Below are 22051 nucleotides of genomic sequence, written 5' to 3'. Positions count from 1 at the left end.
GTAGCGTTTTATTCTGAAAGCCTGCTGTGTGGTGTGTGCTTTGATGGATGACCCACTGTTTAAAATGTGTATTAGACGTTGGCTTGCTAATTGAATGCCTTAAGGAGCGCCTGTACCCAGTCACTCTAAGTAAATTTGTGTATGTGGAATTTCGGTTATTTTGTTTCTCGCCTGTGTTCTCATGTTTACTCGTTTCTGTTTTCTGACGTTGTAGGGAAGAGTGGGAGTAATGGCAAAGAATCAAATGACTTCCTACCCTCGCTTGGTTTCAGCTCGGGGCAGAGGGAGAGGATGAGGGCTCCTGATTTCAGGACCAGGTGTGCCAGCTGGGAGGAGGAGGAGAAGATGGGGTGGCTGTTGGATGTTAGAAGGGAGCGAGAAGAGCACTCACCTGGCGTTTGAGAGATCCGGACTGGGATCCCTCATTCTCCTGAAGGACCATCTCCCACACCTCAGAACAGCTCCATAACTGGGAAGCTGTGGGGTGCTTCCCCACAGGGAGAGCCCTTCATGGGAGGCCCTTCGTGGGCAGAGGGAAGGGGACAAGGTGGTTCTCCTGGTCATTGAAAGAGCAGCCAAGGAGGGGGACAGGGGCTTCTGCCCACCTCCAAGAAATGGCTCCTGAGTGCCATTCCCATTCCCTTTGTGCTTTTCGTTTGGTTTCTGTGGGGCAGATGTGAATCAGAAACAGCATATTTGCTCCTAGGACCAAGCACGGAATGTCTTCTGCTCAGAAGGATTTGGGCTTTTTGCTCAAGACAGTGGGATGTGGAGAGAATGGAGATACTGATTCATCTAAACCAAAGCAAAGACATTGTTTTCTATTTAACACAGTGATTATTACTGTTATTTGAGTTGGAGGCCAAACTCAAATAATATGTTGTTGTTGTCTTATGGTAATGACCTTCATGAGAACAAACCTTTGCATCCCGAGTATCTGTGTTTCTGAATCTGCTTTTGTTACTTTCATCAGCTGTGTGGAGGTGCGGCTTTTTTTTGTTCACTGTAATTGCTCCTTGCTTACTTGGAAGTGATGGAGACAGAACCTGGCTCTCTGTGTTCATAAAGCGAGGCCTGGCATCAGATTCACTGGAAGGAGGAAGGCCCTTGGTTTTCTTCTGCAGGTGTTTGCAGAGCGTATTCAAGGCCAGATCACGATGTTATTTTCATCGGCGTTCCTGCCCATGTAATTATTTGTGTCACTCCACAAAGAGTGCTCTCGCTGATGCATTGGAGTAAAGTGCTCTGTGTTCAAAATAGAGCCTTTGATGGCGTAGAGGAGGAATCTGTGGTGGTCTGAACCAAAGGAGATCGTTTTGTTCTTGTTAATGAACCTTTATTTAACCATGAAGTAGATGTCTAAGGACCAGATGAACTAAAACCAAAGTAAGAGTCGAGGAAGTTGGGGAATGCATCTTGCTTCAGCCACCTGTGGAACAAATTAGCCCAAACATAGAGTTTGGAAATTCCTGGTTGGTTTGTGGGGCTGATAATGTGTACCCATGCCCTCAGGGATGGGTGATGAGGTCGTGGTGGCACTCTCACCCATGTGAAACTTCTTTCCTTACCCGCTCCATCCCCTTGGCCATGCTGACTCTTGTCTTTTCCTCCTCCTTCATAAAAGGAAGTTGCTGATATCACAGAATCACAGGATGGTTTGGGTTGGAAGGGACCTCAAAGACCACCTGGTTCCAACCCCATGGGCAGGGACACCTCCCACTAGACCAGGTTGTGCAAAGCCCCATCCAACCTGGCCTTAATATCTGTTCATCAGGGCCATGCTGTGCTCTTTTGTAATTTGTCTGATCTATGCTTTCGTGGAAGCCAATGCTTTGGGGCTACAAAGCAACCCCAAGGCTCTTGAATACCCCATACTGCATGTGGTGGTGAGCTCCTTCAACTAAGGGAAACCAGTTTCTCCATTCAGGATGTGGAAAATAAGGAACAGCCACCTCCACCCCACCAAAAGCTGATGTATACAAGATTTGTTGCACGTCCAGTGCAGCAGTGCTCCTAAGTAGAAACTGCCTCTGGCATACAGGGGAATCCTAGAATCATTACTTTGGAAAAGCCCTCCAGGATCATCTGGTCCAACCGTCCCCCTACCACCAATGTCACCCACTAAACCATGTCCCTAAGCACCACGTCCAACCTTTCCTTGAACACCTGTGACACCACTACCTTCCTGAGAAACCCCTCCCAATGCCTTGTGAAGACAAGGTCAAAAAAGAAAATAAAAAAAAATAATGTTTGGAAGACACATTTTGGGAGGGAGAGAGGAAGTGATTTCATTGTAATCCCTCTGAAATTAATTTCTTGCTGAAAAATTGTTAGATCTGGATGGACTGAGCCAACTGAGTTACCAAGACAACCTACCCTATCGTGAAGATGACCACGGATCTGTTGATTCAAGAAGAACAATGGAGAGCAGGGGTGCTGGGCAGCATAAAGGGCCTAGGATGGAGTCCAGCGTTGCTGATGGCATTAGCCAGCAAGCCACTGATGGATGTTTGGAACTGGAGACAGCATTTTCCAACCAGAGATTTGAAGGAAATGATGCTACTGACAGCTCATCAGCGTGGAGCCCTGAGGTACAGTGAATTGTCTTTTGTTACATGTGGTGTAAGATTTTGAAGGATACTGGGGGCCAAAGAACGTTAGGGGAGAAATGAAGTGAAAAATTGATCGGCACAGCAGAAGGTAATGGTTCTCCTGTGTGCGTGAGCACACACCTCTCTGTGTGTTTCCCCCGTTCCTTGTATTGTACCTCTTGCTACTAACGCTCATTCAGGGAAGCTGCTTTCTTGCTTGATGTCTGACTTTCGGTCTTTGAACTGAAATTGCAACCAGCATTTACCATCAGTTAGCAAAGAGCACCCTGTGGTGGCCCAGGGCTTTGCAACTGGCTGCATGTGCAGTGTGTGGGCCTGGAGATATGGTGTTGTCCCTGGGTCAGATCTCTGCCTCTTTTTCCACAAGGTTTTTATGGCTTAGGCAATGGGAAGCATCTGGAAAGCTAGAGGCAACTGGTGCCTGTGACTTGGCAAAGTGACCATCACCAGGGTCCCCACTGATAGCAGGCATCTTTCCAGGGAAGGAGAGGGAATGGGGTTAGAGCTGCTTTTGCTTTCCCTTGGTTCTGCACCTTTATTTTGAAGCCTCAGGAAACCGTTACAGATTTTAGGACTTGTAAATGCCTGATGACTTAGCATCCCTCTTTTCTCTCATATTCTTTCTGCGTGATGTGTTTGGTTTCATTATTATTTTACCACGAGATTGAATTTCTGAAAAAATATCAGCCTGCATCAGACATATTAAAAGAATCACACAAAGGTCACGTCTTCTGCCTGACTTAAAGGAGACGGTTCTTCAGCTGTGGAAATTAATACCTCTGTACTCCGAGCAACGAGGCTTTGAGGGCAAGGTTCCTTTCCTCCGAGCATGCTGCCTGCAGCTGGTTAAAGTGATGGAGAGCCACTCCCTGGTGTGTACGCTCCAGCCTTAAAGGGCGTTTTGGTTTGCTGCACAAAGCAGTCCCACAAAGCACTGTACAACACATGGGAACTCCATGCGACGGCAGCCCAGGCCTCTCTTTGCTGCATGCCTGACACACAGTGTTTGTCTGCCCATCTGAGGCTCGTTCCTCCTCCTCTTTATCTGATGTGCATTGCCGTGGTATGCCCGTGCTGCAATGTCTCAGCTGTCCTCCACTTGTATTTCTTTGGAATCCATCTCTCGTTTCGCTCCTGGCACGTACAGTTAAAAAATGCAAACAATGGTTATAGCATCAGGTGGCAGATATCCCCGAGTCCTGGTTTGTCTACTACGAGCAGCTACTCATCCAAAGGTATTGTGTGGATTAATGAAAGACTTTTTATTACGGGAACTAAATGTTCTGACATGCCAGGAATGTCCAAGCTGTATTATGCTTCATTCAGAGCTCCTCTCTTTAGAGACAAAAATGATAATTTTATGCCCCTGCCGTGGAACCACAAGTACCATTTCAAGCCTAGTCCATAATTAGCTGCTCTCACAGGTTTCTCTGGCAGAAATGGACTTATTTTACCTAGTGAAATGGATGTTGGCTCTGTCCTGAGCGACTGGGTTAGACATACAGTATCAATCAGTCTACTTAGCTTGACGCCACCACAGCTGAGCTGGGAAGAGGGAAATAAATAAATTCAGATGTAGTGTCTAGACCCCACACTTTCCTTGGATTTCAATTTCACTGTTTATATAGTTTGTGTAGCCAATACATCCACAAAGCACTCGCAGCCCCAGCTGAGCCCTGAGAGCCAATGGGAATTTTGTCAAGACTTCCACAGAAAGAAGACCAAGCATCTATAAGCTTCGTGGGCTGAACACCTGTAGAGAGGTGAGTCCCAGATAGCACAGCTCTCTCTGAAAGCACCAGCCTGTGGGATCGCGACAGCTTGGTTGTCCACGGAAAGGTCACTGGCACGGAGTCTGGCATTCTCTTTCCCTCCTTTCCTCCAACACATGCAGTTTTCTCTGCAGTGGATGTGGCCACAGCTATTGTAGCACAGTTTGAGATTTCCTAATATCCAGATCCATTTTAACTGCTCTGTCAAAGACCAGATATCTGACCTTCAGCCTGCCCTTCAGGCAGCCAGAAGATGAGACGCTCAGCTCTGTTGGTAGGAAAGTGCCTCTTGGCTTTTTGTACAAGATGATGACGCACAGGTACGCACGTTCCCAGCTCAGGCATGTCGATGAAAGCAGCAGTGCTGCAAGCAGAGTTTGCTCTGTACTCCAGCAGCAATTCTCAAATGTGCCTTGATCCCATCTCCTCAACAGCAAATGCACGGATGAAAGTGGGGAGGGATGAACATGTGGGGGGAAGCATGAATCAAGTGCAATCCCTTTGCTTTTCCTTCTTAAATATTATTTCAGCAGCCAGACAGAAATAACTTGACAGCTACACAGCAGCACTTGCATTTGCATAACATCACGTTCTCTCCCGGCAGCCCGGCCTGCCTGGCATCTTTGTCTTTGAAACCTGCTGCTCATACAGAAAGGTGTTTTTATGAGCAACTGAGTCATTTTGAGCGCTGACCAAGAGGTGATTTTTCTCTCTTTGACACCACTAATGCAAAATATATGACAGCAGGTCTCCATCACTAATGTACACAGATGGACATCTGTAGCCACAGGTATGAATGCCTCAAACACTTGTAAAAATAAGGAAAGTTGGAGCTCTGCAGATGAGCCTGAACACTTGAAAAGCTGATCGACAGGAAGTAGATGGAAATTTTGAGATTTGTCTGAGATCTTGGTTGAGACACAGGCCGCCCTAGAAACTTCTCAAGGGAATTACATCAGAAGTCTTCTGGCCCATCATCTGTGCTCTAAACAATAAGATCCCTCTGTTGAAAAGAAGTGTTACTTGAAATGCGAAAGAAGATAAATGTTTGAGGAGGAGGGTGACTCAGACTGCTAGTGACAGGCCTTAATTCACCTTCTGGCTATTAACTGAAAATCTTTCCCGAGTACAGTGTATACTCATGTTTAAATACAAATCATTGATCACTATAGCAACCCCTTTATCACATGAAGCACATTCTAGCTCTAAGATAACAAGCACTTTTGAACAGAAACGCACACGCCCACTCATCAAAAGGTAAGGTGAGCATCCATTTTTTATTTTATCAAGACGATTTTTGCTTTAGAAGAAGGTAAAAGATCGCGTGTGAATTCATCTGCACATTTTGATTTTGTATTTTGAATTCTTGTTCCGTACGTATTAGTACCCACACTGAACAGAAGGAACAGATGCATCTCTTGGGAGATTTAAAAAGTGAATAAAGAATCAATATGTATTTAATCAGACCGTTTTTCTTGATTATCATTGCTTTAGCAGTAGGAAAGTTATTGAGTTATAGGGTAGCATCTAGAAATGGAATTTCCATTCTGCCACAAGTTCTGACATTATGATTTTCCCCTTCAATCAAACTGAACACAGTGCTTAATTTTCTTAGTTTCCTACAGAACAAAATATCCAAAAAGGTAGCAGGTTCGATGAAATTGTTTGATTTCAGTAATGTTAAAAAAAAAAAAAAAAAGCCATCTTGAAAAAATTTCAGTGTATATTCAAAGTAATAGGTTGTCTTTTTTTTTTTTTTTTTTAACCAAACCAAAACATTTTTCCCCTATGTACAATTTTTGCCAAGTTAACAGTCTTCTGCAAAACATTCAAATATTGATGGAACCTTTTGTTGGAAATGTTTCATCAAGTGCTGTTGCTTACTAGATTGTATGGGGAATATTACACAGGATCAGGCAGTTAACGAGCATTGGCATCTCAAAAGAAAGTGGGACCCTTGTTTTGCAGAGAAACTGTCCACATTTGCAAACACAAGTGAGGAGATGAAAAATCTTTAAGTAGAGTTGGAATCACAAAGGCAGTTCAGCTCTGATGGAGGTTTTATTTCTTCCTTCTCTTTGCAGGAGCATGATGAAGTAAACAGTGTACCAGCTCATGAGAGTGCCCATCAGCCCGTCTGTAGATGCGGTGATCTAGATGTCATCTTCACTTATAAAGCCTCAAGTCAAAAACTGGTGGTTACTGTCTTGGAGGCCAGGGACGTCCCAGACAAAGACCGCAGCGGTGTGAACACCTGGCAAGTGCACACAGTCCTGATGCCAAGCAAGAAACAGAGGGGTAAAACAAGTGTTCAGAGAGGACCCGTCCCCATGTTCAAGGATAAAATTACTTTCAGTAAGCTGGAGCCACATGAGTTGAGTGGCTATGCCATCCGTTTCCGCCTCTATGCTGTGCACAAGATGGTTGGAGAGAAGATGATGGGAGAACAGCTGTTCTACCTGAGCAACATCAGCCAGGAGAGGGATGTGAAGGTGACGCTGGTCTTGGAGCCAAGGAGTAATTTGACTGTAAGTCTGATGAAGGAAATTTGGAGTCTGTAAAATTGTTCCTTTAGTGAATGGGGACCAGCTGTTCTTAATACCTTCAGTTCAGGGCCGTTAGGATGCAACTGGTGGGTCTGTCCTACTGTCATTTACCACAGGTAGCAGTAAGGGGAAGCACAGGGCACATCTTCCACACAGAAAGCTGTGCCTCGTTAATCATGGCTCACCTAGCAAGCTTGTACTTCTATACAACTCGTCAAACACCGTGCCATGCAGGATTAATAGCTTGGGTCCTGGAGCCACAAAGGCTAATTACCTTCATTTCAACGAGAACAGTAGTTCTTGTGCACCGTTATGTTGGTGGAGCTGTACTACTGCCAGTTCAAGAGCTACCTCATTTGGCACTAGCTCCTGGCCTGTGGATCTCTGCATTGAGCAGTTTCCACGTTACCAGAAATACTCAGAAAATGTTTCTTTTCATGGCAGATTGGAGTGGTAGGTCATGGGAGGAGGAACTGGCAGTGCTGCTTCATAGCCTTCCATGCATATCACTGTTGTATCCAGCTCTGGCTATGCCAATCAGTTTGTGTAGATGAGCTCTGACATGATTCATTGTCTACAAGAAGCTCAGTAAGACGTTAGGCACACAAAATGAATGAAACATCACAGGCTGGGTGAGAAGGGGATAGAGAAAATGTCATGGTGCAAGGAAAGAAATTAAGAAAATACGCAGTACATGACTAAAAAAAACCCAAAATGCATTCCATCCAAAAGTCTTTTTTTTTTTTTTTTTTTTTTTTTTTTAAGATTTTCTGTGCATTTAATGAGCTAGGATGTATGCTTATCTCAGAGGCTTTGATTTACACTAGATTTACACATTACATAGCGTTCTTCATCTTTAAAGAGAAAGCTAAATGGTGTTTTTGTAAAAGTAATGCTCTGATTCTTTTGGTGCCTTATCATAATTCATTCTTAGTCATTGCCATTTCTTAAGGGAGATCTTACTAAGCAAGGCTACAAGATATAAATTAAAGGGAGGGTGGCGGTGAAAAATCTGATGAGACTTTCAGTGCTCTTTCCCTGCAGAGTGCAGACTCTCAGCTTAGTCTGTCAGCAATCTCTCACAGTGATAGCGCTTCTTCAACACAGTCCCTGTCGCATGGAGGGGTGCCAGAGCTGCTCGTGGGCTTGTCGTACAATGCCACTACAGGGCGGCTGTCAGTGGAGATGATCAAAGGCAGTCATTTCCGAAACCTCGCAATTAATAGGCCACCTGGTAAGTACTTTCACTGCTATTAAATAACACCACAGAGTCAAAATTTGTGTTTTATTTTCCTCCTCGAGATATTCAATTATGCCATTTCTGAGTTAGGTTTCCGTGCAGAGCATCTGATTGAAAATTAAGAGCATTATTGCAAATATGTGTGCTGGGAAACTTTGCAGTGTAAATGGAGGCAATCATATGAAGACGCAGCTGACAGGACAGCAATACCAGAATGCTCCTTTTCTTGCATGTACCTTTCCCACAGCTGATTATGGCAGAAGTGCTATTACACCCAGAGCACAGAGTAATTTTCAGCAAATCCACAGAAAAAAAGAAGCACTTTTTGAGTGATTATATGTTCCCATGTGACACGCAGAGGCCCTGCCTAGTGCCATTCAGTATTTCCTAGGGCTATACTTTTAGTCCCCTTCTGTGCTGCTGAGCTCTGGGTGACCTGGTGCTTCTGGCCCTTGGGGGATCTTCCTGCTGTGATTTCTTTGTAGCCACACAAAAAAGTCTTTTGTGGAAAGAGGATTTGAAAGATGTTCTATTGAGTCTCAATAGTTGAGTTCCCTTCCTCCAATACCTAAAGGAAAAAATGGAAATTGCCTTTCAGTAGGTTTGGTTAGTGCCTGAGCTATAGTTAGTCCTTGAGGAGGACAGTGGATGGATGGTGCTAATGTCTGTGATACAGATGGGGCCGGGCAACCATAGTGCGTGGCGTTATCTGCTTTGTTGCTTGTGCCCCTTATTCAGGGTTTGAATGGCAGCTCTGTATTCATCCCATATTATCGTTTTGCCTGCTGGCTGAAACCAGCAGCTAATGGCAATGTGGAATAGCATTTTTTGTTTGCTGTTGTGTTTGGGTTTTGTGATTTGGTTGTCTGTCTGTCAATGGTACCGAAGGTAAGAACCTTTGACAGCTCTTTGCATTCACTGGATTTGATGCTGTATCTCCAGCTTGCAAAATGCTAAGATTGCATTTGCAAGATGCTGTGCTCTTTATTCCAGAGCTAGCAAAGCATTTATCTGATATTTTGGTGTACAGACATGAAAACTTAAGTTTCTACTAAACTACTTCAGTACTTCAATTCATTACATAAATAAACCTGACTGTGTGAGCAATCAATCCTTCAAGAATTAAGTGCAAGTCTCTGCAACAGTAAAACACATGACTTCAGTCTGTGTAGCCCTAGCTCGTCTCGCATTAGCTGTGACAACAAAGATCTCCATGGCAGTTACTTAAAGGCATGCTATTGTTTGCATTTATGTTTTATTAAAAGTTTCAAATCAGGGCATTTTTAGTTGATTTAAAGCAAAGGTAGGTTAAGGCTAGGTTCTTACCACATTCTCTAGCAAGCAAGTTCACATGTGTTTATGCAAAATGAACATATTCCTGAAGTTTAATCCTCAGACATCAAATGAAAGTAGTCCCAATATAAGTCCAAGTTAATTTGCTGCAGTTTTTCTGGTTGTGTTTTCCATCTGTGGTCTTGGAGTTTTGTCACTTTACTGCCTGAAGGGCAGGATTCTGCAGCACTTCTGTTCTTAAATCAGGCCCTGCGCAAGCCTTGCATCTGGCTCAGTCAGGCAGCTGTACTGCCCCACCCTTTTCCCCATAAATGAAATGTTTGCATTGCAAAGAACTCAAATAATTGGCCTCCAATTTACTACCTGCGGTATCATGATCAGATTGCTGACATTTGTTGGTATGCTTCTGATGAGCGTCTCTCTGGGTGCGTGGTGTCTCGCTCCGTGTGCTGCAGTAAGCTGAGCAACCCTCAAATTCATCGTCTGAGTGCTGTATAATTGTGTCTGTCCTGGGCCTCTCAAGGGATGGGGTTTGGCAGATTAGCCATGTGTGCACAAATTTGCTTTCAGGATGGAAAAGTTTAGCTGCCTTGATTAGACGTCCCATTAAGCTTTTTAGCTGATGGGCACACAGGAAAGCAGTAGCTTGGCTGGCAGCATCTTTAAACCTGATAAGCATTTTGCATGTTTGTTGATGTGAAGAGAACAGCACGAGAAAAGAAGGCATTCTTTGAGGGAGCTTTTATTTTAAATTCTGCCTGAATTTTCTGCTTTCTGTGTTTGTGGGGCTTCAGATAAACCTAATGAAATCAGTTCGATAAGCTGGCCGTGCAAACTAATATTCCTGACACTGGTTCATAATGGTTCTCCCTGTCTGTGCTATTAAGGCTATCCTGCATTGTCCCATTGTCCGTTTGCGCCCTTTCTATATCCAGATCAACTTTAGTATTATCAAGCCAGCTAGGTCTTGATGTTAGATTTGCTATCAGGCGAAGTTCATTACAAGGAAGTTCTGAACCTATCACTATCTGCTTCTTTTACTCAAACTCACCTCATTTTTTTCTGCGCCTGTAAAGTGCCCAGTAGTGTGCTGAGAAGAGGAAAATCCTGTGAAGCAGAAATCAAAAGAAGCTAAGTAGAAGCAGGAAGAAAACCAGCACTTGTCTCAGATGCTGGAGTAGCTTTTCACTGATAGCTCCTGCAGACGCTGCAGAGGAGTGCTGTGAGGTGGGATTGTTGCTGTCTGAAACATGCTGGTGGCTGAATGAGAAGCTCAATAAGTCCTTCACTAGGTGAAAACTAAAACTGCTGCCTCCCTTTCTGGAGGGTGAGGAAATAGCCCTTGTGTTTCCTCAGGTACAGCCTATCCATGGCTCTGCTCTTTGAGGCTTGGAGAGAGCGATTTATTTCTTGACACTATCACGGGGATTTCAGACATAATAGTGCTTCAAAACACACAAATATCAAGACCAAACTGCTCTGTGGGGCAGTTACATGTGGTAAGACTGGGAGAACTCAGTGGGCAGAACCCACCTCCATTTCCCACCCCTGCACACACAGACTCTGCAGTACCCTTTTGTGGTCGTGTCGCAGCCCAGTGGCTTTAGTATTGTCTGCTGCTGCCAGCTGCAGCTGTGGGCAATGACAGGAGACTCCTACAAGACAGCAAATTCTCCAGCTGTGCTCTTTTCCCACCTTACCTGCCACCTGGGGTCCTGCACAGGTGATCTCAACATCTCCTGCAGCACTTGTGCTCCCATCTTGGCCTCTCTGCACAGAGATTTCAATGTGCAGAAGAGGGAACTGGGCTCAGGCACTGCTGATTTCAGGTGTTAAAAACCGCAGAAGCTACAGCAGGTAATTTCTGGAGAAGGAGAGGAAGATTAGAGCTGGGGGATTGTGCACATCTCTCAGTTTTGTTTTTTTTTTTTTTTTTCCTGGGAACATCTTATGCTTCACTTAAACCTTTAAATGGGATGCAGAGTTGAACTGAGTCACTTCAATATCAAAGTCATGGGTGCTTACGTGGGTAATAGCTGGGTTAGGAAACAGCTGGGTAGCCCGCAGAGACTTAAATCTACCAGGCAGTGTCTTCTCTTCAGGTCACATATGTGGAATATAAGGATCGTTTGATCAAGAGTAAGCATCCAGGCATTGTTCTGGGGAATATGCAGACTTAAAGAGCTGAGTTCACAATCCCTGAGTGCACAAACAGGTCCATTATCACTCAGAGCACTTAAGAGCACTCAGGAGCAGGGTTGCAGCACTGGACTGTAAATTGGCAGTGTCTGCCAAAAAGCCTCGTGCACAAACGCATTTACAGCTTTGTCAGATGTGGGCACCCCAGGTGTTTTAGCACTAATGAGACGTGTCCTGTGCACCTCCTCCTCTTTGGTTCTTGTAAAAATCAGTAACGTTAGTTATGCCAACATTAAAAAGTTAGCATTTCATAGGGGTTCATGTTTCGGTCTGTGGTATTGGGTTTTCTTAGAAGAACAAAGCTCAGCGTGTTCACTTAAAGGATGTTTACTGTAAGGAAAGTAACAAGAGAAGCATACAACGCTGGCAGACACATCTTTAAAAATTTATAACCGGTTACGTGCTATTTGTATGGGATAGTAGTACCTTGGGATTGTAGTGATGGACCGGGGATCGTTTGCCCTCGTCAGTGTGTGAACAGGCAGCAGAAGGATGGTTTCTGCCCACAAGATATTTAACCTCCATCAGCGGCTCTGCTGGGTGCAGCTCTCCCTCCTCTAATCCAGCCTTTGCTTTTCCTCTTTCACATTGCTTTTGGGGTTTACGTCTGGGTGTAGTGCAATTTGAGAAGGACTATTGTAAAGATATTCCCATGTCTAAGAAAAGTCCTCCTAGCTTTTCAGCAGCTGCAGAATTAATCACACATAGTAATTACATCCGTACATGATCATTATTATACCAGCAGCATATTAACCCCATTAAACAAATACAATAGCACTAACTCTGGGAAAGACAGGAGGGAGAGAACAAGCTATCAGAGTTTCTATTGGGAACAGGAGAAATTCTTGAAGTAAGGACTTGTCTGAAAACAAACATCTACCTGAGCCCCGGATAACACTGCCAAGAAGTGCAGAAGCTGCTCATGTAGAAAAATTAGGGTCCTCAGATGGTATTTTTTGGTCTAGTATCAGAGTGCCTGAAAGTCATTAGTGGATTTTATTTTATCAAATTCTTTGTGGGGGAAGGAAAGTTATTATCCTTGTTTCATTCCTAGAGGACTAAGACACGGGTTAATTTCTTTAATTGATCCCACTTAGACCAGGAAGCTGAATAAAAAGGTAACTTTTAACCAGCATATCTGGCACTGAACAGGGAGCTTGCTTGAGCTCCTAAAGCTCTATAATTCCTGCTCCCATCTCATCAGTAATAAAAGGGTGATTTGTACCAGGCAGCTGGGATGGAGTCAGCCCAGAGAGCTTGGTAAACAGCAGTAGAGGTGTTGGGCAACTGCTCAGTGCTGACTACTTGCCAGCTGGTCACAGTGGGATTGTACAAAACCACATCTCCTTTGACATCTTTCGTTGCCTGTCCTTGGATATATCTTGCATCAACTTAAATAAGCTGAGGAAGCTTTGTTCAGGGTAGAAGAGATGTGGCCAGCTGCAGGGAGTCCCAGAAGGGTGTCTCAGTAGTGAGCAGCTGGGCACTGGTGTGGAAGATGAAGCGTGGATAAACGTAAGGTATGGTGGTGGGATTCAAACTCAACACAGGTGGACTCAGAGCCTCTTGGGAGTGAGGTATTAAGCTTATAGTAAATACCTTCTGGAAAAAAAAAAAATCAATCAAATGTGTATTATAGAGAGAAAGAAAAAAAAATCTATTTGATTGTAAATATCCAAGCACCTGCACAATGAATGCCATATACAGCTCTGGTTCCCTCCATTATTTGCAGCCAGTATATGCTCTGTTTTTATAGATTTTCTGAGGCAAGTGCTGTTGGGCACTGTTGGGTGGATGGACTGACTTGGTGCAGCTCTTCCATGTGAGACTTGGTACCAAAAACCAAGGAGCTTTCAAGGAGCAATTGGGAGATTTTGGTGAGGATGTTCCATAATAATTAAACAAATCCAGTGGCAGAATCCAGTGATAGCTTGCACTTGCAGTTATCTGTTAACATTTTCAATGGTTTTGTATTTCTGTGACCATGGTACACTTGCTGTGGATAATGTGAAGGTATTTCAGAACCAGAAGAGTGCATCTGAAGCAGAGTGCCTGGCGATGCTTCTCCCAGTCCCATAGCTGTGAAAAAGAAAGAAAAAATCTTTCATTTTTTCTTTTTTCCCCTCCAAACACAAGCAGAAGACAAAGGAATTGCTCCCTGCTAATTCCAAATTTCCTCTGGAGCCAAATGTTTAATGCAAGCCCACAGCGAGTGCACGGAGCAGCGTTCGCAGGCGGCCTGATGGCAGGCGGTCCGATAAAGCCGTGCCTGTGGGCACCGTCGCTGGAGATGAGAACCAAACCTAAGCGCCCTCACATCATGCTGCAGCAGAGTTATCGCTGCTGTTGCTGAGAAGCTGTGCCTTCACGCATCTCTGAGGCAGCATAAAGCACACTACACGTTGTAGGAAGCACTGAAATTGCCCTTACTGGAGGACAGACCTCGTGCAGCTGGAGAGACCCCTCATTCTGCCCCTCAACTTGCACAAAGCAAGCCATCCGTGCTGGCAGTTCCCCCTGCTGAGGCCAAGAGACGCTTCCAGGGAGCACAGCACCCTTCTCTGCTGCCTTTCAAACGAAAGGCACTGCTGGTCCGTTCCCCAGTGACTCAGACGCCGCGGAGGCTGCCAGATCCCAGCCTCTCCCCGCAGGAGAGCTGCCAGCCGCAGGAGGGGGACCGCAGCGGCAGAGGCTCGGTGGAAGCAGGGAAAGAAATTTGGCTCCTCAGCGACATAGTAGGCAGCTCTCAGCTCTTGTGTAGTAAACAGAGTAGGCCACAAGCTGCCTCTGGCCCAGTGCAGATTTTCACGACATGGGGCTGGCCACAAAAGCTTGAGTCTAATTTTCCTCCGCGCTCTTTTCCCCCCTACAGCTGCAGTGAGCCAGGTTCAGGGATTGCTGCCCCGGTGCCGGTTTCATGGGGAGGTAAAGCCATGGGCTGACGGAGCAGCAGCCTCCTGGGACAGGTCAGTCTGAGTTAGTGGGGGTACCAGGGAAGAGATCTTCACGCTGAGCTGTGCAGAGTAGCAGGGATGCTGCCCCCAAGGCTGCTTTGCTGCTGTTTATTTTGTGGGCTGGGAGCGTGGCCATGCCAGCTGGGGGAAATTAAGCTCAAGGCCCTAGGCTTTATTTTACTCTGGGTCTTATTAGTCCAGATTGCAGCATGCTGGCATGGTTGTACTGCTTTTGGAAACAAGCTAGCTTGCCTGGAGCGAGGGTGGGAGAGTCCGCACAGCGCTGCTTTATGCCCTGCAGTCCACAGCCTGAGAGGTCAGAAGTCTTTGGTTGTTTATTTCCTTTCTAAATATAAATTCAAGCAGGGAGCTGGACCCTTTTGTATTGCAGTGTTTTTGTTCACAGGTCAGTGTTTTTAATAATGGTGGGGCTTAGGGTAAGTGAAAGCAGAGCTCACGCTACGCTCCGTGCTCCAAAACCAGGAACGTATAAATTATAGTTGATTATTCCCCTGAGTTGTCATTATCAGTTAGTTCCCTTGGAAGGATGATGACAGAAATGGGTCATTAGAAGAATCACGGATAAACTGATTGCCTTTGCAGATGAGCTCTCAAGAGGTGTTTTATGGTTGGGGCACTGCTGATGGAGACAGAGCAGTCTGCAGGAGAAGACGTTTGGCCAAACCTCTGGAGTAATACGCAGCGCCAGCCCAAAATGTGTCTGGCTGCTTGCAGCATTCCTTGATTTAGTGCTTTTCACTCTGGTATTAAATGCAGAGGTGTTGATATTTCGTGTCTGTGAGCGTTGTTCGCTCCACTCATCCCTGGGATGAATGATGAGTTCAACGTAAAAATGATCTGTGGCAAGAGCTTCTGGTCCAAAGTCTGTATGGAAAGGAGAAGCTGCTGGATGCGGTGCTGAAATTGGTCTTGGCAAAATCTGACGTTGTTCTTGCATCTTCACAGACTTTTGTGTAACTGGAGGCAAGCTTCAGTGCCACACAATCCCAGGTATTAAGAGGTCTGGCTCTTCACATCAGTGAGATAGGTGCCTCAAGAGAAGGTGAGCCTTAAGGCATTTTGAGGAATGTTAAGCCTTAATCTTTCTTCTCCTTTTGTGCTTGACAGAGGTGACATGAAAGTAAATACACTGAGGAGTGTAAAGTGCTGAGATACCACAGTAATGAGGCCATTACTGAATCTGAGCATGTAATTAGATGGAAAATGTTTGCCTTCATAATGAATAGATGCTCTCACACATACATTCCTCAGCAAACCGGCAAGTTCATCCTTGCTCTAGTTCCACTAATCTCACCGGGTACCCAGGGGTGGATTTTGTTTGGCAAAGCCAAGCCAAGGGGAGAGCTTTCCATCTCAGAGAAGCAGACTGGACTACAAAAAGAGCTGGGAAGTGTTTTCCAATCAGACACCTAAAAAGGTGCTGAAAGGAGCACAATGCGGTACGGGTGAGCGAGCCACAAATGTGGTTAGTGAAGCAGAATAACAGCTCTGCTTCGTACACACCAGTTCTGCAAAGCAAATTTCATATGCTAAATATATTATCCACACCTACTCCTTTATTTCTGTTCAGGCAAGCTCGATTCTTTTGGCTGGTAGAATACACCCAGTGGAATAAATCTGAGAAGAATTAGCAGCCTGATGTCACTTGCTCTGGTTTTGTGCCTGTGTTTACACGGAGGTGAGTAAGGCTCCTGGTATTAGCTCTGCAGTGAGCTGCTTCTCCTCCCAGCCTGCACATTCTCACCTCAGCCAGATGATGTGTGCAAAACTCCCTCAGACCTTGGTACTGTGCAGGCAGGATGGTGCCAGAGAATTACCTAACAGATCCTGATGTGTATGAAGGAAAAAGCCTAATTTTCTGGTTTTGATTCTTGGTTTAAGTCATCAGCTGTGCAGTGCTGGGTTGTCTTTAAAGCCAGCTCTGTTACTTCACGCGTGCAAAACTTGAGGCCTCACTAAGGGATGTGACGGATGTGACACACTGCAAGAAACCTGTCCATTAAATGGATGGAAAATTGGGATGTGTGGAACACCTGTGAGGTTTAAGCTGTGGCACTTGTTTAGTGTTGAAACGGAGCTCATCTCCAGTGGCAGCATTGCTCACTAGACGGCTGCCCAGTTATGCCACGTGCTCCTTTGGCTGTAGTGACTGCAACTTGGTTGGCTCTGTAGGGCTCTGCTGAAATGAATTCCCGTGTCCCAGCACTCGCCTCGCTTACATGCCAGCAGAAAGGAGCCTTTTCAGCTTTCTGCCTGCACGTGGGATTGGTTTGGAAAATGTACTGAAGTTATGCAGAAGATGTGAGATTTTGATTTTTAAAGGAAAGGCAGTTTGGAATTTAAGCAGGGAATTGTCCTACTTAGCTGCTTGTTTGTGTCCAAAAATCAGCCTGGCTGAGTTTCTGGCTGCTTTGAAATTTGTCCTCACAATGAAAAAAGAAAAAAAAGTAAAGAAAAAAAAAACACCTTACTCCCCATTTATCTTGAATTCAGGGGAGCTCCCTGCAGCCAGGATGTCCAGGTGAGGGATTAAATGATCATGGAGGTCTTTCCAACCTTGGTGATCCTGGTGCTTCAGTGCACGTTTTGGTTTGTTAGAGCAAAATAAAGTGACATCTCTGTGAGTATGGCAAGAAATTGTGCCTGGTGGTTATCTGGCTTGGTTTCACATCGAGTTGAGCTTGAGCAGAGTCCTCTCCTGCGCATTTCGTTTCTGATGGGTCTGAAGTCGTTCCAGATCTCAGCCCCTCGGCATCACCCGAGGGATTTGAGTCGAATGTTCCTGTGGGAATCAGCCCTCCTCTTGGGAAATCAGCTCGCGGTGAAGCAGCTCTTTCCTTCCCAGCTACAATCAGCAAACTCTTTTTTACGTCAGAGCTCCGCTTTTCTGTCTAACGAGTAGGTCTTTGCTGGCACGGTTTACTCATCTCCAGCGTTGTGTTGGGAGCCAAGTTGGCCCCGCTAGCTAATGATTGGGCTGAACTTTCCCCGCAGTAACTCGATAGCTGTACAGCTGTGCAGGCTCACAAATTGCTCCTCGATTGTCAGTCTCCTGACAGCTTTTTCAGCGGAACAGTTTGAGGAGCGGCGAGCCCTGCTTTGGAGACACAGAAGTGTTTTCACACCTGAAGTGTAATTTCACACCTTGTGTCGCTCAGCAGATAAGTGCGTAAAATAGCACATCAAACGGGAACAGAAGAGGATAGACATGCTGTAGACAAGAGACCACGGCTTGTTATTTATTTCCTATCTTCAGTGCACTCTGAAATAATAATCGCTTGCAGAAACCCAGGCACAGATTTACAGAGGGGTTAGGAGAGGCTTTTTCTGGCCAAGTGATCTGCTACCATTGCCTGCAGAGCGAGGCGAAAGATTGCACACAGGTGGGGCTGTGGGGCTGCAGAGCTCTGCCTGAGACCACCACGTACCGAGGTGAAACAGTTAATACAGGAGGCAGCAAGAGTTTGAAGGGTGGATTTATAGGAACATCGAATTAAACCATCCCTTCCCTTTATTTACTGATCATTTTTTACTCCTTACATTGGCTTAAATAGTGAATACAATTGAGGCCACCAAAAAAATAAGACAAAAATGTAGAACAGGCTTTGAAACCATTGTGTGAGATGAAATCATTTCACTGCACATGCAGGTTTCTTTTCCTTCTTTTTCAGCACCCTTTTCATTTGCTGTTTCAAATAATTGGTCGTAGAGGCTTTTTGTAGAGGCTTTTTTTTTTTTTTTTTTTTTTTCCCCAAATGATAGTGACAGTGAAGCCAAGGGAAGCCGTGGTAGGACAGCTCGAAAGAAGCTTTGTTGTGAGGGAGAGGAAGGGAGGGTGCAGATGCACCGTTTGACGTGAAGAATCCACAGAGATGCTCATGGTTTCAGTTAGTTTTAGGCAGGTTTCCTAGGCTTGGGACCCAGATTTCCTGCATTTTCCAGGAGAATGGGCTGAAGCACTGTTTTTTTCCTTTCTTCTCCCCAGCTAAATATGAGGAAGTCCAAGGGGTGCTGTCATCTGCTGCTTCTTATCCCATGGATTTTACTATGGAGATCATCCCAGAACTCATCTGTTTTGCAGTGCAGACAAAGCTGCACTGCTTTGAGTGTTTTGGCTTCTTTTTGATGACTTGGGGCTTTTGTTTAGTCTGTTAACCATTCCAAACATTTTCTTCCCTCTGTTTTGTCCTAGACACCTATGGAAAGCTCTGCCTGCTCAACTCCATGGGCCAGGAGATGTCTCGCTGCAAGACCTCCATCCGCCGAGGACAGCCCAACCCCGTCTACAAGGAAACTTTCATCTTCCAGGTTGCCCTCTTCCAGCTCTCCGACGTCACGCTCATGATCTCCATATACAACAAGCGCAGCATGAAGCGCAAGGAGATGGTCGGCTGGATTTCCATGGGGCAGAACAGCAGCGGGCAGGAAGAGCAAAGTCACTGGCAGGAAATGAAGGAATCGAAGGGGACGCAGGTCTGCAGGTGGCACACACTGCTCGAGTCCTAATGGTTACGGGGGCAGCCTGCAGGTCCTGGGACCTGTGGGTTGTGATCCCAGTCAGCGGGAAGCAGCTATCCCATGGCAAGCACTGTGCTCTGCCAGGTCTTGTACGCTTGAACTTGACTGTCAATGTCATCTGTCGTGAGCATTGCAAGTGGCAAGGCCTGGGAAGCAAGTTTACGTCTTGTCTTTGCAGGTTGCCCTGCATTTTCCATATCCAAATAATTATCCCAAGGGAAAAGCAATGGGCAAACCTACAGAATCCTCTCTTTGGGCCTTGTCTTGCTCATTTTGTCACAGGCCTAACCATCGCAGTCTGATTTTGATGCTGTTTTCTTCTGGGGTAAATTCTCTCTTCCTTCCCTTATTTATATTAATGAAGTTTGCAAACATTCTTGACAGGCAGATAGCTCAGATAGGCTAAACTGCATGCAGATCATGTTCTCTCTCTTATTACCACGTTTTTGAGTCCTAGAAATAAGCATTTGGTACCACTATGGACTGGATTTTTCAGGCAGCATGGGAAAGCACTGTTGAATTCTCTGTCAACTTTTAAGTGCCTAGGCATTACTACTGTTTCCTGTACTAACAAATGATATTATTCATTAGGACTTAATATCACAAATATTTTTAATGAGGCACCCTGTGCACTTGTTAGCCTGTATTGCCATAGTCGTGCATGAGAGATAACTGGCATCGGTTTTATATCGCAGTTATACAACGCATGTTTAGATGCTTACTTGAAGTTCATGGCTTCTGTCATCATGGATACCAAAAAAAAAAAAAAAAAAGGAAAAAAAGACCAGAACAAGCTGCACATCCACCTTTGTGCCTGAATCACACTTTCCTGCATCGTTTTGGCCATGTGTTACTTTGCTCTGTAAAAGTGAGGTTCATTCAGAAAAGCATTCCTGTGAGCAGCATGCAGAATGGCTTTCTGGCCGTGGTTTCTCTCATTCAGTTAAGCACAATTCAAGTTCTCTGGGGGCTCTTGTTCAAATGTTCTATCCTGTAATGTCTTCTGGGGATCTGAAAAGGGACCATTTTTGGCATGCTGAGCAGCAGGGAATGCCAGACCACATCACCTCATCGCTGGGGCAAGCTCTCCTACAGGCAAGAAACAGGATCCGGGGGACCCCTCCTAGAGGGGGTGCTGGCTCTGCCGAACCAACACCGGAGAAAAGTTTTACGTTTCCTGCCTCTGACTGAAACCAGTGCAAGGAGCAGGCTTGCTGGATGAGGTGATGACACTTTTATGTAGTTACTCTTCAGATTCAGTTTTGTCATTTTCCATTTTAATCTTTTTTCCTGTCTCTGTGAGTTAAAGTCGTGGAGTCAATGGATAGGGACACGTCTTCGTCTGCTGCCTCACTATTGAACGTTTAGCAGTCGTTTGCTGTTGCAAAGCTGTGTGTGGCACAGCAGAGGATGTTCATCCTCTTGTGCAGTGATGGTACGTAGACAGTAAGGTGCCAAGACATTCAAACTCTGTCAGCGGCCTGATTTTGATTCCCTGCTCTCTTTAGGAGAGGAATGGCTTTCTTCATTCCTGCTGATGGTAGCAAGATGGGAAATATTTTGCTGAAAAGGTTTCTCAGTCCTGAATCACCTCATGTTTTGTTTTTATTGTTTACTGAGACCTGGCACCAAACTCTCCCTCCTGCACCACAATTGTCTCCTTCCCTTCAATGGTGCTGTGCAGATCTAACCAGTGCAAGTTTGGGCACTGGCTTTTTAACCAAAACTGAGCCTGGGTGCTGGTTTGCCTCACACCCAGTGAAGTGCTAGACCTGGGTTATCACTTGATGTGGTGCAAACAGGCTTTGTTCGCCCTCACGGGGCAGTCCAACAAGACAGAATAATCTGTAGGGAGAAGGACTGCTGGTATAGGTGAGACAAATTGTCCTACAGGTCATGGTTACAGAAAATCTTACACTTACCTGTCTGAGCACCATTTCCAGTGAGACTGGTGGGTGTCCTATGCAGGAGGGCTGTCCTCCACTGCCTTGATAAGCTGGCATAATGTCTGCTTTGCACTACTGGAGCTTTGTATCACAAAGCAGGATCTAACCCAAACACAACTACGTTTTTGACTGCACTGTTAACACTGCTGTATTACCAATAGGAGAGAAAATGAGCGTATGAATGGTAATGAGCAGAACAAGTCGGACTGTTCTTCTTTTACCATGTACTTTTCTTCTGGAAAAAAAAAAAAGCACAGGAAACAGCCCAATTCAAAAGGTGCATTTGCTGATTTCAGATGTTTTCCAATCTCTGCATCTGTTTTTCCTGAACTGCACAAAATGTATATATATGCAAGTGTTTATAAGCAATTTTATTATCTGAAATGTGTGTGTATAATAAACTTACTAAGATTCTCTTAGTTACTTCTTGAACCTGCAAAGTATTGCTTACTCTTAATTTAATGATTAGCTAAGGGAAAAGCATAACTCGAAAGTATGTTTCAGAACTGAACTGGAGATAACCCAGGTTTTTAATTGTCTGATTAAAAAGAAATCTTGGAAAAGACCATTTTAAAAAGCAATGAAGTAAACTGGTTTTGGACTTCCATGCTGTTTTCATATCTACATCTTCTCTGAAGATACAGCATAAGGGAAATTGAATTTTAAGATATATTTTCACTGTAGAATAGTGGGAGGCAGGATACTTGGAGTCAGCTAATATCTGAGCATGTTAAAACTTCTCTCTCAGATGCAGTAGCTTCCTGCATCATTGCAACGGCATTTTGGCCTGATGTTTTCAGGAAGAACTTGGAGCAACGGAAAAAGGGATGAGGCAAGGGAAGCACTGATTTTTTTTATTTTTATTATTTTGGAGCTGCTGCTAAACCCGCTGGCACATCCATGCCTTGAGCAGTACGTTTGTGAGGTTCATTAAATTCCTCCTGAAGCCC

General features: G+C 45.0%; 1 protein-coding gene across 5 annotated transcripts in view; it reads left to right on the top strand.

Moving 5' to 3' along the window:
- The window catches only part of SYT16 (synaptotagmin 16), a 96679-nt gene extending 75138 nt beyond the window's left edge, over positions 1-21541 (top strand). For all 5 annotated transcript variants that reach the window (XM_084520301.1, XM_084520299.1, XM_084520300.1 and 2 more), the window contains 4 exons: positions 2335-2591; positions 6469-6912; positions 7975-8164; positions 18830-21541. In XM_084520301.1, coding sequence (XP_084376427.1) covers positions 2335-2591; positions 6469-6912; positions 7975-8164; positions 18830-19143 — 1205 coding nt within the window. In that variant the 3' untranslated portion in view covers positions 19144-21541. The remainder of the gene's footprint in view (positions 1-2334; positions 2592-6468; positions 6913-7974; positions 8165-18829) is intronic.
- Positions 21542-22051: the final 510 nt, after the last annotated feature.

The sequence above is a fragment of the Aythya ferina genome (genome assembly GCF_964211825.1).
Source record: "Aythya ferina genome assembly, chromosome: 5".
Taxonomy (NCBI): Eukaryota; Metazoa; Chordata; class Aves; order Anseriformes; family Anatidae; genus Aythya; species Aythya ferina.
The sequence above is the reverse complement of the archived record's forward strand: the minus strand, read 5'-3'. Positions and strand labels throughout refer to the sequence as shown.